Source organism: Ostrea edulis, chromosome 10 (assembly GCF_947568905.1).
Source record: "Ostrea edulis chromosome 10, xbOstEdul1.1, whole genome shotgun sequence".
NCBI classification, from domain to species: domain Eukaryota; kingdom Metazoa; phylum Mollusca; class Bivalvia; order Ostreida; family Ostreidae; genus Ostrea; species Ostrea edulis.
In genome coordinates this window covers 2,133,744-2,150,195 of record NC_079173.1, presented here as the reverse complement: position 1 = coordinate 2,150,195, position 16,452 = coordinate 2,133,744, and the positions used below count along the sequence as shown (strand labels likewise).

Here is a 16,452-nt window from a genome sequence, read left to right as displayed (position 1 = left end):
ATGAAGTATATTGAAAAACCTGGCAGGAATTGACCAATCTCGACAAAAATACTACTCTAAAACTGATGGAATAGAGTCGTTGAACTGGCACTATCTCCTGAAATACTTTGAATATTTTCATTCAGTAAAGTTTCCGCACATCTGTGAAACCAAGGCGATTTGAATATATAAAAACATTGGAAATAAATTAATGAATTATATTGACAAACCTGGCCGGAATAGACCAATCTCGACAAAAATACTACTTTAAAACTGATGGAATAAACTCGTTGAACTGGCACTATCTCCTGAAATACTTTCAGTATTTTCATTTGGTAAAGTTTCCGCACATCTGTGGAACCAGGGCTATTAGAATATGTAAAAAGATTGGAAATAAATAAATGAGGTATATTGAAAAACCTTGCCGGAATGGACCAATCTCGACAAAACTACTACTCTAAAACTGATGGAATAGACTCGTTGAACTGGCACTATCTCCTAAAATACTTTCAGTATTTTCATTCGGTAAAGTTTCCGCACATCTGTTAAACCAGAGCTATTAGAATATATAAAAATGTTTTTAATAAATTAATGAAATATATTGAAAAACCTGGCCGAAATGGACCGAGCTCGACAAAAATACTACTCTAAAACTGATGGAATTGACTCGTTGAACTGGCACTATCTCCTGAAATACTTTGAGTATTTTCATTCGTTAAAATTTCCGCACATCTGTGAAACCAGGGCTATTAGAATGTATAAAAACATTGGAAATAAATTAATGAGGTCTTATGGAAAACCTGGTAAGAATTGACCAATCTCGACAAAAGTACTACTCTAAAACTGATGGAATAGACTCGTTGAACTGGCACTATCTCCTGAAATACTTTCAGTATTTTCATTCGGTAAAGTTTCCGCACATCTGTGAAACCAGGGCTATTAGAATATATAAAAAGATTGGAAATAAATTAATGAGGTATATTGAAAAACCTGGCCGAAATGGACCGAGCTCGACAAAGATACTCCTCTAAAACTGATGGAATAGACTCGTTGAACTGGCACTATCTTCTGAAATACTTTGAGTATTTTCATTCGGCAAACTTTCCACACATCTGTGAAACCAGGGCTATTAGAATATATAAAAAGATTGGAAATAAATTAATGAGGTATATTGAAAAACCTGGCCGGAATGGACCAATCTCGACAAAAATACTACTCTAAAACTGATGGAATAGACTCGTTGAACTGGTACTATCTCCTGAAATACTTTGAGTATTTTCATTCGGTAAAGTTTCCGCACATCTGTGAAACCAGGGCTATTAGAATATGTAAAAAGATTGGAAATAAATTAATGAGGTATATTGAAAAACCTGGCCGGAATGGACCAATCTCGACAAAAATACTACTCTAAAACTGATGGAATAGACTCGTTGAACTGGCACTATCTCCTAAAATACTTTCAGTATTTTCATTCGGTAAAGTTTCCGCACATCTGTTAAACCACATCGTCGCAAACCACGGTTTTGAGTCCACTCACGCTCCCTCATACCCGTGGTTGTCTGATGCTATTTGTGCTCGTTTCTCATAAATTGTGCATGACGGGGGTAACCAATCAAATCACGTCCGAGTAAACTTTACTCGGAGAGCCCGACCAATCACGTAACACCTTTCAAAATGATATTTGGAAAACAATCAAGTATGGAAGCGCCATTATTGACGAAAGTCGGAGAAGTTTTTGAAGTGGAAAAGCTGAGTGCTCAACAAGAAAAGGCAATTAGTAGTCTTTTAGATAATCGGGATGTGTTCCTCTCCCTGAGAACTGGTGGTGGAAAATCACTCTGTTACATAGCATTTCCTTTGTTTTACGAGCGTATGTACCAACCACAACTTGCACACGTACTTATTGTTAGTCCCCTCCTTGCTAGTATGAAGGAACAGACTGAATTTTTGAAATCAAAAGGATTTACAGCAACCTACATTGGTAAAGATGCAAACGAGGACGATGGGATCCTTGCTAGTGAATACCAATTTATCTTCACTTCACAGAATGACAAATGGCGGAATATGTTGTCATCATCCAAGTCCTTCCGATTATTTGTTGTTGATGAAGCCCATACTGTTGTTCATTGGTAGGTAAACCGTATATTTACTTATTTACAGAAAATAAATTTCAATATTGTGATATTTCGAAATTAAAAAATGTGTTTGCTGTTATACTGTTTATGACACCAAGGACTACCCATTTATAAACCACATGACGTAAATTATACGTGTAGATGAGTTGTTATATCCCGTTTTTTGTTCAATGCACTCCATATGAGAAAGAGTATAGGGAATATACCAAAATAGATTATACTATTTTGTTACTTACAGTTGAAAGAAATTTCCCATATTCACTACAACGAACTTGAGATTAATGTTATTCACATCTGCATTTTGTTAAATTAGGGTCGTATGCAAAACGCGATTTTCACAGTATTGGTGATAATTCATACTTGCTAATGTTATAATGCATTCTACATCAATATATATGATTAAACCCATAACAAATATGACCAAATATTGACCAAATGGTACCTTTAACAAATCCAATGATATATAAAAGTCCCATGTTCTATTTAAAAAAAATATTCAAGATATACAACTGAAAAAAGGGATATTTTGTGTGTTATGCTGTTGCAGCTCAAAAATGGCTTTATTTTCAAGTTTTTGTTCAAAGAGATTTATAGAAGAGGCTTTTGGTAATAGAAACCAGATCAGTGAGAAATTATTCCACTTTTACGTGCAAATTACTGTATGTAAATCGAAAAAATATTAAGCGAAATAATGTTTAAATATGTGGAAATGCCTGTACGTCATGCAATTGTATAAAATTCCAATGTTTAAACTTACAAGAAAAAAACTCCATGTTAATTCATTATTTCAACTTTTGTTTTGCATTGAAAATTGAGTTGAATACTAAATGAAACATTAGAAAAAAGTTTTATTTTTTGCTCCTAGTGCAACATAATTTGCACAAATACCGTGAAAATGGCGAAAGAATACTTAAATCCATATACCAGTACCATATACCAGCACTTCGGTGGGAATTTCCTGCTTAGCAGATTGAAATTTTACTTTATTAATAGCATATTGCTTAGTACCTTGCATACACATTTTAACTCTTTATCATACATTTGTTATATAATTCAGGATTTCTGCATCACTGATATGAACATAGGCACACCTACTTTATCACTACGGCCCTCGGGCTGATATTGGAGTCTCGGGTTGATATGAAGTGTGATACAGATTTGACCATGGATTATTCTAATTTGATATAATATACTTAGTATATATCTAAAGTTAATTAGTTATGCATGGTCATTATTTGTCTCTAGTTTTAAAGCATATTAGTTAAGAACATTTTTTTCAAAATGGCTAACATGCAAATTATCAGAAATTAGGGTTGGACGGTTAAAACCGCCCCCGGTTTAACCAGTTTCTTTATTTCCGTGAGCTATATGGCTCATTGGATTTATATACACAGGCAGTTAGTACAGTAGATATAAAGATATAATACATACAGCGGAGTTGACAGGTGTTTAAAATAAGCAAAGATGATGACCAGTGTACATGTTATTGTTATGAAAACATCACCAACCCACCCCCTCAAATGTTTATTCAACAGTTAAAATGAAGACTGATGAAACAATACTTATACTTACAGAAATGTTTACATCTTCCCCAATTCAACAGTCATTTGTACATTATTTATTTAAAATAAATAACACAGACAATAATGACCAAATATTTTCAATCGACCAGTATTAACCAGTAATGACCGGTTTTAACCAGTATTGACCACCAGTACGGTCAATACTCAATGACCACTTTTTTGCCAACCCTGTCAGAAATGACTTTAATTTCGATCAGATCAGTCATCATGACTCATCACTGACAGGTGAACTAATAAGGCCCGTGGGTATCTTGGTTATTGAACAAATTAAAGGGAATGGGAAACAAATTCTAACAACTTACTAGTCCCAGGTCTCATTGCCCTTTATTGAAATAGTTAATTTCAACATACCATGGGTAGGGGTGGGTCCATAATAATCGGCTTGTGTGGCTCTTTTCTTATTTTTCACCCCAGTACCCCCCCCCTCCCCATGTGAAACACAATTGTTCTCATTATTTATAATTCTGTCAACAATTTACATGCAAGTTTCTCTTTCATTTTCAATTCATTTCTAATTTCACTTTTGTTCACAGGGGAGAAAGTACAATCCATATCCAGGCTTTCAGGGAATGGTTTTCACGGACCGGGGAGATAAGATCGTTGATCAGTTGTCCTGCCCTAGTGATCACAGTCACTGCTAGTAAGGAAGCAAGAAAATTAATTAGGAAACGACTTTCTCTAAACAACTGTGTAGACATTATTGACAGTCCAGATAGGGAAAACATAAAATTATTTCTGGAAAAGATTAAAAACACTGTGCCTATTGAAGTGACATTTGGTTGGTTACTAAAGGACTTGTCTCTTGAGAAAAAGGACTGTACCAGAACACTTGTATTTTGTTCAATTATAAACACTTGTGCAGACATATATACTGCATTTCTGATGGTGTTGGACAAGTCTGTTATGGAATATGTCAATATGTTTCATTCTTGTACATCTGAAACAGTGAAGGAAAAAATTAGACAGGACATGAATGATGAGAATGGGACAATACGAGTCTTAATTGCTACAAGTGCAGCAGGTATGGGGGTGAATTATAAAGGCATCAACAATGTTGTACATTATGGTCCACCTAAAGATATGGACAGTTTCGTTCAACAGCTTGGGCGTGCTGGTCGTGATGGTTGTCAAGCTTTACATCTGCTTATTTACAACAGCAGACACACACACACAAACTTGATTATGACATGAAAAATTACATTGAGAATAAAGATAAATGCCGTAGACTTCAAATGTTACAGTCATACGATTATCTTCCAATTGGAAAAGGTATCAAGCATCTGTGTTGTGATATTTGCTCACAGAAATGTGATTGTGAAGACAAGTATTGTTTACAGTTTCAGCACCCATTTCATTTATACAAAACTGATGATGATTCAAGTGATGAAAGTTTTTGTATGTCAGATGACACAGATTTTGAGTTTGATGATGAGGATGATGATACATTTGATATAATGTAGAAATGAATTTCATTTTTGAAAAAGCAATGCTTCCTACTGACATGCTTCTTTAAGCATTATACCATTCATGAATGCCGGTTTGACATGTTTGAAGCATTGCAGTTCATACCCTCATGTAATTTCAAAAATGAAATTTATTTTTTATGTATTGTAATTAAATTTCTGTCAAAATTCTCAGTCATTGAAATAGACATACCAGGTAATTATTATCTATCAAGATTTGTATGTGCAATGTTCACAACTTCAATACATTCTAGAGGAAATGGCTGTCATTGTAATTTGTATATATCCAAGATAAAAGCATTTCATGTCATGTAGCTACTTGTGTCAAGTTTTTTTTTGGTTAAGGTTTTGGTATCAAGGGACTGAGACATTTGCTTGAAGTAGGGAATTTAACAGAATCATACCAAAAAAAGAGAATAGCTTCAATTTCAAAAAAAGTTACAAAGTTAGAAAATCCATCTGGATTTATAATAATACGTCTCATGAAATTGACTAAGTTCTTTTAACAAAAAAATATGCCTCTTGAAAAGTCTAAGTCTCTGAATTCCCTATTTAGAATGAACAAAGTTCCAAAATCCACCTGGAGTTTGAAAAATACGCCTTGGGTTAAGGAGACGTATTTTTGTCAAAATACGTGTACGTCTCAAATTTAACCGTATTTTCAAAACTACGTAGAACTCTTGTACGCCTGGATTTCTTTGATTTCCAGGCGTAGTAGGTCTAAAAATTTCATACGGGTATTATTAAAAATTATTGCATTGTTGTTATTGGAAATGTTTCTTTTTATATATAAGAATGAGGAAAATCAAATTTAGATAAATATTTATGGCATTGAATTCTATGGGGGTGGGTATTATTATGTAATGTAAAATTTTTCTCAGACTTTGAAGTTGCTCCCATGCACTTAGATATTGTGTTATTTTTAACCAAACATTCAACATTGTTGTTTCACACACATACACACCCGTTATAAAAGTTAACACATGTACATAAATTAAGGTAGATCGATCTTCATGAGATGTCATCGATCATAGGTTTTTGAAAAAATATTTTATCAAATGAAACTTTGCACATGATGGAGATATTTCTTTCAGAGAAATTTAATTGAACGGATAAAAAAAAAATTGGTAAACTCTTGTTATGGATTTTTTTTTTTCATTTTCTACCATCACTCAAAGTTGGAACTACCTTAACAGAAATAAATAAAATGTGAAATTGCTTTCAAGATTTCAGTTTCATTCAGCATGTTCAGTATGTTTGAATGATTGCACAAATTGAATCATACACTTTCTCTATGAAAACATGAAATAAAATTAATCATTTACCACACATATCTGTAGAAAATTCTATTTTTCTAATTTTTACAAAGGGCAGATAACTTTGAAGTCTGAAGTGCATAAAGACTAGCTTCTAATCATTTACCAGACATGAAAATATATTCTACTTCAATTTCATCATTATTTAACAATAGATATTATTTTCAATTGATTTAAATCCTTCAAAATTGCTGATTATCCCTTCGTTTTACATTGAATACATTAAAACACTAATTCTAATATCTTTTACGTACTGGTATATTTCTGAAAGGGCAAACCTAATTATATACATAGGTAATAAAACTGGCATTCTTAAACAGTTGAGTTTAAGGCAGAGTCAAACTTTATTACTCCAAAGATTTTTTGTGAAAATGGCCATTGATACCGATAATTGTAACAAGCTTAAATACTTTCTCATATTTAACAGAAAACTGCCAAGTGAGAAAGAGACCTACAATGAATATTAACCATCTGAACTACATGTATCTGGTCTGGTAGTTGAATTGGTACATCCACCCTAAAAAAATTCTAGTCTCAAAGATACGGCATATCAAACAAGATGCTATCATTATCTTACTGATTTCACAAAAAAATTCCGACTCCCATAACTATGTATTCAATGACAAATCTGATAAATCAGGCCTTCCTTTGTGAAATCAAGTGTAAAGTTCATGAAATTCTTTTCAAAGAAACAACTTCATTGACATAAAATGATACCTATAGGGCACCTGTCATTAGGCGAGGCCTAACAAAGACCTACTATGATTACATAGACTACATTTTCACTGTCCATGTTCTAGTGTAGTAATTTGGAAGCAATTCTCTTCTGAAACTGCATCCACTGTTGCATAGCCTTTGGATCAAGTTTGGAAAGCGGTTCTTTGGCTTGACTGAGCGATGGCCAATCTGTGACAACACGATGTCCATCTTTTAGCACACACTCTGCAATTCGGCTGATGTCCCTGGATTTGTCAATCTCTGGTCTCTTCCTTCCAGCCTTCACTGTATTATTTGCTTCATCGTATCAATTACTTGCGTAGACATTGTCACCACTTTGGCTGAATTAAATGACTTATTAGCGCCCTGTGTATTGAGCTGAGTTTTTATTTTTTTGATCTGGAGTTCCACACAATTATCATTAGGTACATTTTGGTCAACTCCTCCCATCAAATTCTGACAAATGTTCCACTTGTACTCGAAACTATCTCTTGGGCTAAGAATGGCAGCTATGTATGCAATATACCTCCATAACCCTAATTTATAACGGGTATGCCCAAGCGCACCTGCGTAGAGCCATTCAAATTTTGCATTACGAAAGCAACGTTCACCATCCCCCATTCGATATGCATCACAAGTGTCATGAAGCAATAGGGCCATCCTCATGAAACTAGAAACAACACTGTCAGAGCTTTTTGGTGGTACGCACTCATGAAACTGCCACCGATGCTTCTTCTTGAGATGATTCCTAAAGTGACCCTCAGTTAGATAGTGTTTCTCACATAGTGCACACTTAAACCCATTCACGTCTTTCATTTCACCAACTTTTTGACAGTCTATATCTAAATGCTTAACATTGTCACGCAGCACTTCTATGTAGCTTGTATCCTTGATTCCTAAACTATCCATCACAATTTCAGCTTGATCATATAGCCAGTCCTTCTTTTGATTTTCATTCATGAGAGAAAATAGTGGGAGGTTTGCTGGTTTGTCGTCTAAATCATTCATGTTGTGTAAACTCATAAATGCTGCAACCACATATCCACTCATTACATCCATGATGTATGTCATGTGTGACCTAAACAATGCAGTGATTCATATTTTTAAAAGAGCATTTGGGATAATCCATGATATGTACATACAACAAGAAATTTTTCATTACTGATACATGTCTGCATATTATTAAAGTTTTAAATGCGAATATAATATAGAGGGGAAATCTTTTAAAATGGTCAAGGTGACTCAGGTGAGCAATGCAGCCCATGGACCTTTTGGATTATTCATTGTAGAAAGGGGGCCACTTTAATACAATAAATGTGGAATGTCATTCTTTTTCAAACACTAAAACTTCAATGAAGACAATTTACTATTACCTTAAGTCTTTGGTCACTTGTTCAGCTCCTGATAAATTTCTTCTGTTGATTAAGTTACGAAGCTGATATAGACTGCCACCATCACCACTACTTTCCTCTTTGTAAAACTCTTGATATATGCCCTGAAGTAAATAATTCAGAAATAACTAAAACACATTTAATTTCCTATAGTATTGTACTATCTATTGATAAATAATATGTTATAATTCAGGGGATTGCAACCAATATTTTGATTCATTACGTCCACAACATTACTTTGGTAAAGAAAAAAAAGTTGAATTATTTCCTGTCAGTTATTGGTACTCTGTAATGTTTGTCAAATTGGATTGACCTACCGTAGAATGAAGTAAACCAAAAACAGTAAATTCCAATGGTGAAACGTCACCTAACATAATAAAAAAGGAAACAGTTAACAACATACATCATAAGACATGAACAGTATGACAAACTGGAAATGAATTCACATGACACAAATTTGCAATATGTCAGAAAGCTTACATATAAATTTCAATTTCTCTAGTCCAGTGGCTCTTGAAAATATTTTTTAATGACCCCACCCTAATTTTGCATTATCTCCCCTTTTACAGGGGCATGGCCATTCATTTAAACAAATCTGAATCCCCTTCAACCAAGAATGATTTGTACCAATTTTGATTGCAATTGGTCCAGTGGTTCTCCATAGAAGAAGTCGATAATGTGATAAGTTTACAGACAGAGAGACAGACAGCGGGTGATCAGAAAAGCTCACTTGTTAGATTTCTCCACTTTTAACATTAAGAATAAGTCCAGCATTTCTATCAACTTGATGTATACAAAGTTTGGAAAATTATTTTAGAAAAATAGTGATGCATGTGATTTTTTATGAAAATTTTTTTAGGATGATAAAAACTGCTCAAGAAAGTAATTTGTAATTGTATTACCAAATCTACTTAAAATCAGATCTTCTCCAGTGTAACGGTAAGAGAAGATCTGATTTTAATTAGATTGTGTATTATCACATGCATAACTTTATAAACTGGAAAAGGAAGTAAAACTCACAAATTAAAGTAATTACAATACTACCATCAGAAAATTCATCTGCCTGTGTAATCCTTCAGGTCTATGTATTACACCAAGTAACTTTTCATCGCAGGTCTCATTGTTTCTCATGGCTTGTTGTGCACTCAAAGCTCGTTCATTGGTCAAAACATCACCACCCAGCACTACCTTTTCAATGTTTTCATTGATGTATGGCACTGCTAAAGAATGCACTCTTTGCAGTATACGAATCATTCCATCAGAGGAATTTTCACTTTCATCAATTAAATCACAGTTAATGAACACAGACTTCTGGGAAGTTTTTTCAATATATGGGTGCTGGATGTTATTTGGAAGGAGTCTCTCGAATTGCCTCAGCTCCTCGATATACTTTGTTAATATTTTTGCCACATGGAATTGTGTATTTTTCTGATATTCTTCGATTTCATCTTCAGATGGAACAAACTCACAACTGTCAATCGTTTCTACATAAGCTAAGGATTCATCTGTTGGAAGATCCTTGTCAGTTATTATTTTCTGAGTAGCAAGCAGAAGAAACCAATGCCATGATTTTCTTTGTCTATCTAAAGTCATATTAGCTGGACTAACAAGTATATCAACATTGTCACCTAAGATTCCAATGGGTGGAGATGGATTTTCCTTAGTTTTCCGAATTTTCTCTTTCAAAAAAGACACCACTTTTCCTTGATTTCCTGAGGAGTAAATGATCCCTGGGTTGGAGTTTTGATTTGCACTAGCATTAAACTGCACAGTGACTGGTTCCTGAGTCACACCTCTCATCTGTGAATGGTAATTCATTGAAAAAGTCACTTCACTGTCTGCACTGGTATTGGATGTTGATCTTTTAGAACAATCCCAAAGCTCACGAGTTGTTAAAGTATCTAACTGCACCCCACATCCATTTGACAACACTCTAGGGGTCCTGGGCATGTCAAATTTTTCAAACAAAACTGGCTGAGTTTTAGGTTTGAACAATACATTCATTTCACTCATTTGATCTTCATACTCCCTAATGAGTTTGGTTGCAGTCATGGCATCTCGCCTCTCAGAAACATACTTGCCAACTGTTTCTTGAACAATCTCTTCTTGTTGTCTTACAATGTTTCTCTTCTTTCTGTGTAAAGCACTTGGAGACACAGATATCCCCAGGTCATGTAACACTGATATTGCCTGAAATAATTAAAATTAAGGATGAGTCGTTTTCAATTTTGTTTCAGCAAGAGGCCCACAGGCCTTAGTGGTCACCTGAGTATTTGTTCCAAGGACTGTGAAATGTACCCAAAAAAATTCCTGATCTGAATATCCAAGCTAAATTCTAAATAATTAAGATTCAGCAGTTTGTTGTCATGTAGAAACAATCATAATAGCCTTTAATTATTTAATGAGTATTACACATTTTAATTAGCATACAGGTCAGCTTATATTGATGTGTTTATATGACTTAATGCAATTCCTATCTTGCATAGGTTTTTACATTTTTGAATTGACATCACAATGATTAATATACTAGTATAAAACTTTTCACAACACATGTTAAGATTGAATAAAATTTATAACTTAATTTGTAAAATATATTTTTCATAAAAATATTAAAGAAAAAGTTATACCTCTTTGGTGGCACCACATTGATCCAATATCAGTCCAATATTGTACTGCAGTCTTGATAGGGTGTTGTTTCTGCTGTACAACAAAACTGAAAACCCAGTGCAGAGGCTTATCAGTTTATGCCCTTCAATTTCACTCTCTTTAACATCCTTTGATATAACACTTTTTAACAATGATGCAGTAATAGGAGCTCGCTGGTTGAAATATTGCAGGAGACTTTTCCAGTCCTTAATTTCGGTGTTGTAATGCAGCTGATTACCTTCTTTTCTGCAAATTTCGCTGATTTCCTTGCGTATCTCCTTACAAATGACTTGAACTACAATTTTCTTGTACTGGTCTGTCTTCATCAAGTGATGTACAAAAGTTTTACTGTTGTTGAACATAGCTCTGCATATCGCTTGTTTGATGGGATCATGAACAACTGAAGACCTATATTTGCTTCCATACTTTACTGTGATCTAAAATTATGCAAAATGTCTTTGTTATTTACAGACCTTGGTCAATATATTTGCATGGTAATGGCAGACACAAACATCAGTCTGAAAATTTAATTATTTGTTTTGTTGTTAGCACTTAATTCTCTTAGTTTAATGAAAATAATCATGTGCATATATCTAGGGATGGGCAAAATGGATCTGAGTGATGCTTTCTTAAAGAAACAAGAGGCCCATGGGGCACATTGCTCACCTGAGTCACCTTGGCCCATATCTGAAGACTTTCCATATATATTTGCATGTAAAACCTTAGTCCCTATTATGGTCCAAACTACCCTTTGCAAACTTGAATCTACACTATGTCAGAAAGCTTTCATGTAAATTTCTTTGGCCCAATGGTTCTTGAGAAGAAGATTTTTAAAGCTTTTTCCTATATTTGTATGTAAAACTTTGACCCCCCCCCCCCCACTTGTGGCCCCATCCTACCCCAGGGGGCCATGATTTGAACAAACTTGAATCTGCACTGTCAGAAAGTTTTCTTGTAAATATCAGATTTTCTGGCTCAGTGGTTATTGAGAAGAAGATTTTTAAAAATGTTCCCTATATATTTGTGTGTAAAACTTTGATCCCCCCTTGGGGCCCCATCTTATCCCCAGGGGCCATGATTTGAACAAACTTGAATCTGCACTATGTCAGAAAGTTTTCATGTAAAAATCAGCTTTTCTGGCTTAGTGGTTCTTGAGAAGAAGATTTTTAAAGATTTTTCCTATATATTTGTATGTAAAACTTTAATCCCCTATTGTGGCCCCATCCAACCCCCGGGGCCCATGCTTTTAACAAACTTGAATCTGCATTATGTCAGGAAGCTTTCATGTAAATCTCAGCTTTTCTGGCTTAGTGGTTCTTGAGAAGAAGATTTTTAAAAAAATTCCCTATATATTTGTGTGTAAAACTTTGATCCCCCCTTGGGGCCCCATCTTATCCCCAGGGGCCATGATTTGAACAAACTTGAATCTGCACTATGTCAGAAAGTTTTCATGTAAAAATCAGCTTTTCTGGCTCAGTGGTTCTTGAGAAGAAGATTTTTAAAGATTTTTCCTATATATTTGTATGTAAAACTTTGATCCCCTATTGTGGCCCCATCCAACCCCCGGGGCCCATGATTTTAAGAAACTTGAATCTGCATTATGTCAGGAAGCTTTCATGTAAATCTCAGCTTTTCTGGCTTAGTGGTTCTTGAGAAGAAGATTTTTAAAGATTTTTCCTATATATTTGTATGTAAAACTTTGATCCCCTATTGTGGCCCCATCCTACCACCGGGGGCAATGATTTTAACAAACTTGAATCTGCAATATGTCAGGAAGATTTCAGGTAAATTTCAGCTCTTCTGGCCCAGTGGTTCTTGAGAAGAAGATTTTTAAATGACCCCACCCTATTTTTGCATTTTTGTGATTATCTCCCCTTTGAAAGGGACATGGCCCTTCATTTGAACAAACCTGAAAGCCCTTCACCTAAGGATGCTTTTGGCCAAGTTAGGTTGAAATTGGCCCAGTGGTTCTGGAGAAGAAGTCGAAAATGTGAAAAGTTTACGGACAGACAGACGGACGCCGGACAAAATGTGATCAGAATAGCTCACTTGAACCTTCGGTTCAGGTGAGCTAAAAACTAAATGTGTCAAAGCTTGGCTGCCCGAATGTACAAATTATAAGGTTCTAAGGGGGAGACAGGAAAGGTCATCAAGGGACACAATTTTCATGATTTGCATATCAATTATTAAAGAATTAAGAAAATCAAGTATTTCAATATAATAAGATAAGGATATGAAAAGTTAGAAGCCTAATGTCATCTACTTATATGTAAAAGGTATGTATTTTGAAATTTTTATTGCAAGGATCTGTAGAAATTTGGCATATCTACCTTTCCTGTAAATTTCATTAGATTTCCTTTATTAATATTAAAGTTCTATAATACGTTTTTCTGTTATATCCTATCAAATTTAAGCACACGTCCAAGCACGTGCAAAATTGTAATTTTGACCATGCTAAACAGTTAAGGTCTCAAGCTATACCAACGATATAAATATCAAATGATTTCATTGAGAAATATAAAAATAAAAAAAACCAACTTAGATTGCAAAGGAGAACATTTGAGGACAAAAATGTCACAAGAAGGAAGAATAATAATAAACAGAGTAAAAACAATATGTTCCCAAACTTTGTTTGGGGAACAAAATTAAGTGTCATGATTTGAGTAATTTAAAAAAGAAAAGAGGCACAAACTGAAATTATTTGTCAATGAATTTCAAGTTAGTTGAAATCATTTTTCCTAAGTAATGTTATGTTGTATATACATTGAAGTTAATAAATCCAAAAGGGCATTATAATCAATAAAGAAACATTTCTACAAAATACCATGACACAATATATGGTAATATATCATTAAAATCACCAAGACAGTTTGTAAATCATGTAAAATTGGTCAAGTATGCTTTGCTTCATTTTTTCATTCACCCACAAACAAACATTTTAGATGTCAGTACCACATAGAGATAAGTAGGTACAGAGGGCCAGGGGTTATATTACAAGACATTGATGTAAGAGCATCTTATTTAAAAAAAAAAATAGAACAATATTTTTTTCAAGAAATTGCCATCACTCTGCTCTGTGTAGTGTCAGTTGAAATTATGTCAGCCATTACCATACCAATACTTTTTCGAAGTCAAGATAAACAAAATTATACTGGTGACAATATATAACACCTACTCCAAGCAGATAGAGCTTCGATTAACTTTCCATATATATATATATATATATATATATATATATATATGTCAAAAGTAGTTTGCCATGAACCCCAAGCATGCTGGAGTAAATTTAATATACACCATCTCCCTTCAATGGTTTTGAAATATATGTATCAACATGATCTATTTGTTTTCAATGCCTACCAATGCAATTTCTTTTTACATGTCAGGTGTGTGTATACACAGTATTTGTTTAATATAAATACAATATTTATTGACACAAACACAATTACAATAATTGGCAAAGGCCCATTGAACACCATACATAATGTTTACAAATTTTTATTGGATTAGTTTCTTATAAATTTCACAGTAATTTTTAAGACTTAATGTATATCACTGTTTAAATATATACATGTAACATGTATATTTCAATGTCCAGAAAAATATTTTTCTGTTTAATATTATAGATATTTCTAAGGTAGGTGTTTCTTAGCTTACAATAAGATTTGTACATGTATTGAAAAAGAAATGAATTTCATCCTCAATCACACCAGTGTGGCAAGCATTACCACATCTTTCATTATTTATGTGAAATTATATCTACCACTTTCTAAATTTTTGCAATATTTTATGTGAACTCAATCTAATTCTACTGAGAATTATCTCTCAGATCTTTTCCTGAGTAAATCAACAAATGGAGTTCTTTTTCTCATTTTCTCTCTTTTTGTATATATATATTATAAAATATTGAAGTTTTTCTGAACGAAATATTTTTTTCTGATTACTCCTGAGTGCACTGGTCAATGATTCTTTGTTAAATTATTTTTGGTAAAAGGTGTTGAAATTGAATATTTTGTAATGTTTGAAAATCCCAAATTCCAAGTACTGTAATCACTTGTGAATTGGTAAAGTTTAAAAGCCAAAGAATCAGAAGTTATCAGGTGATTCCAATATTTTATACTTTATATTTCAGAATGAAATTTGGACCTAAGTGGTAGTCTGTTAAGTTCTGCCAGACAACCAGCAATAGGATGTTTTGCAGTGCATTCCAAGGATATCTTTAATGAATTTTTTCTATCTTTGAAATACTTTTGAATGAGAGATTCACTCCCCATATTTCACTACAATAAAAGTAATAATATTTTAATATTACCTTGACATCAAAGTCCTTTTCATGGTATAACTTAGTTTGTGAATCAGGTTGTACACTGTCTACAACTAAGGGCTGAATTTGTTCATCCAATACATCTGCAGCTTGCTGAGATCTCTCTCCTGCTGATTCATCTCTCAATGGCTTTATGGAATCAGCTGGGTCACGCACGTCACTAGCTCCAGGAGAATTTGGGAATGACAACAAGCGTCGGACCTTTAGTTTACGGGGTGTTGGTGTGTTTTTTTGTCGTCCCCGTTTTTTAATGACAGGTGTAAGTACATTGCTACCGACAGCATTTTTTAATTCTGCCAACAACTCATTCCGTTTCTCGGTCAACTTCGCTACTTTCGTTTTAATGTCGTCGTCAATTCTGACAAGTCTATTTAACTTGTTAACACAAAACTTGCAAACGTAACCGTCTTCTTCCAAGTTCAGTTCTAAAAATAACTGATAAAAATCTACATTTGATTTCACCTGTCTGTAGGATTTTTTGTCTTTGATAATTTCGCTACATATTTCACAACTTTTCCCTTGGTTACCTTTTTGCATCGTAAACATGGGCCACCATATTTCTCTCCGAAGCAGAAGATCAATAAGTATATGTAACCGATGATTTCATTGGATAAGAAAAGATCAAAAAGTTCATGCATATTTAATGAGAAACGAGCTATTTGAATAGGATTGACCCACGGGTGATGATGGAGATAATCGAATAGAAGCACCCGTGGGTAACCGACGATGGTTAAACCAGAGCTATTAGAATATATAAAAATATTTTATGAATTAATGAAATATATTGAAAAACCTGGCCGAAATGGACCGAGGTCGACAAAAATACTACTCTAAATCTGATGGAATAGACTCGTTGAACTGGCACTATCTCCTGAAATACTTTGAGTATTTTCAGTCG

At 34.0% G+C, this 16,452-nt stretch overlaps 2 protein-coding genes across 3 annotated transcripts; one reads left to right on the top strand and one right to left on the bottom strand.

Annotated features, from left to right (window-relative positions):
• Positions 1–1,677: 1,677 nt before the first annotated feature.
• LOC125666506 (ATP-dependent DNA helicase RecQ-like) lies at positions 1,678–5,703 on the top strand. The gene is made up of 2 exons (XM_048899668.2): positions 1,678–2,108; positions 4,231–5,703. Exons 1-2 carry the CDS (start codon positions 1,678–1,680, stop codon positions 4,886–4,888), a joined length of 1,089 nt encoding a protein of 362 aa, XP_048755625.2. The 3' UTR covers positions 4,889–5,703.
• A 672-nt stretch (positions 5,704–6,375) lies between these two features.
• Positions 6,376–16,130, bottom strand: LOC125666496 (uncharacterized). Of its 2 annotated transcripts, XM_056151643.1 has the most exons (6): positions 15,543–16,130; positions 11,212–11,667; positions 9,629–10,774; positions 8,902–8,951; positions 8,567–8,688; positions 6,376–8,271 (listed from the first exon to the last, which is right to left on the bottom strand). In XM_056151643.1, exons 1-5 carry the CDS (start codon positions 16,098–16,100, stop codon positions 8,616–8,618), a joined length of 2,283 nt encoding a protein of 760 aa, XP_056007618.1. In that variant the 5' UTR covers positions 16,101–16,130; the 3' UTR covers positions 6,376–8,271; positions 8,567–8,615. The 2 variants fall into 2 exon arrangements, with proteins under 2 accessions (XP_056007618.1, XP_056007619.1); XM_056151644.1 differs by lacking the exons at positions 6,376–8,271; positions 8,567–8,688 and having other exon boundaries at positions 9,605–10,774; positions 15,543–16,107.
• Positions 16,131–16,452: the final 322 nt, after the last annotated feature.